At 42.1% G+C, this 980-nt stretch overlaps 1 protein-coding gene across 1 annotated transcript; it reads right to left on the bottom strand.

Moving 5' to 3' along the window:
• Positions 1-273: 273 nt before the first annotated feature.
• Positions 274-735, bottom strand: LOC104867787 (profilin-2). Its single transcript, XM_010632224.1, has one exon. The coding sequence runs from the start codon at positions 733-735 to the stop codon at positions 274-276; it is 462 nt and encodes a 153-aa protein (XP_010630526.1).
• Positions 736-980: the final 245 nt, after the last annotated feature.

Raw genomic sequence — 980 nt, 5'->3', positions numbered from 1 at the left:
AGACAGAGAGAGAGAGAGAGAGAGAGAGACAGAGAGAGAGAGAGAGAGAGAGAGAGAGAGAGAGGCCTAAAAGTCCAAATACCTGAAAGAACTATTCACACTCCAACCCAAACCAGCTTCACAATAAATATACCCCTTCAAACCTGATCTGGTTATCTCCTTTTTTCCTGAAAGACATGATAGTTCATTTTTTTTAGACATGTTAATTTAGCAGATGAAATACATAATACCAAATTCAAACCACAGGTTAAACATCAATTCATTTTTATTTACTTAGAAATGGGTCGTGTGTTGAAGAATGGTTTCTCTGATATAACCTGCCATCTCAAAAGCTTTGAGATTGAGAGGCCCTCCTTCCATTCCTTTTAGACCCATAACCACAAGATATACAGACTCAATCTGAACCACAGTCACTGCCTGGCTGCCTCGACTCTGGCCTTTGGTACGCAGATCCATGGTGTTGTTTCCTTCAGTGTATAGGTTGTCCCGGATCAACAAGCATTTGGTTCCAGCAAGGGTGATTCCCTGAAGAAATAACTTCTCTCTCTCCTCTCTTCTCAGTAAGATCTGAATTTCCTCCTGGGTCAACTGGAACAAGTTACCATCAGGATAAGCAGCTAATACCCAGGGTGGGGCACTGGTGATAATTGCTGCGTCACAACACATCTCAATGGGTAGAAAGAGGTTGATACAGTCCTCCCATATATCCTCACTGATATCCCCTATGCACTGCATGATTCATATAAGCTGTTTCTGTAAGGCGAATGAAGTGCTTTCTAGCAAGTTGTTCTTCAAAGAATGTTTTCTGGCAGTTGGTTCAGGAAGTCCAGTTGGCTGAGAATATAATAAGCTAAGAATCCAGTCTGTTTCTATGGTAGCCAGGTGGAGGTGGTTTTGGTGATCTGCATCAATTTATTTCTCAGCTCCCCTCTGCTGTGGTTTATTAAACTACTTCTGAAGCAGGACTGAGGTCACAATGG

This window comes from Fukomys damarensis, unplaced genomic scaffold (assembly GCF_012274545.1).
Source record: "Fukomys damarensis isolate Sample0158 unplaced genomic scaffold, DMR_v1.0_HiC HiC_scaffold_39, whole genome shotgun sequence".
NCBI lineage: Eukaryota > Metazoa > Chordata > Mammalia > Rodentia > Bathyergidae > Fukomys > Fukomys damarensis.
The sequence above is the reverse complement of the archived record's forward strand: the minus strand, read 5'-3'. Positions and strand labels throughout refer to the sequence as shown.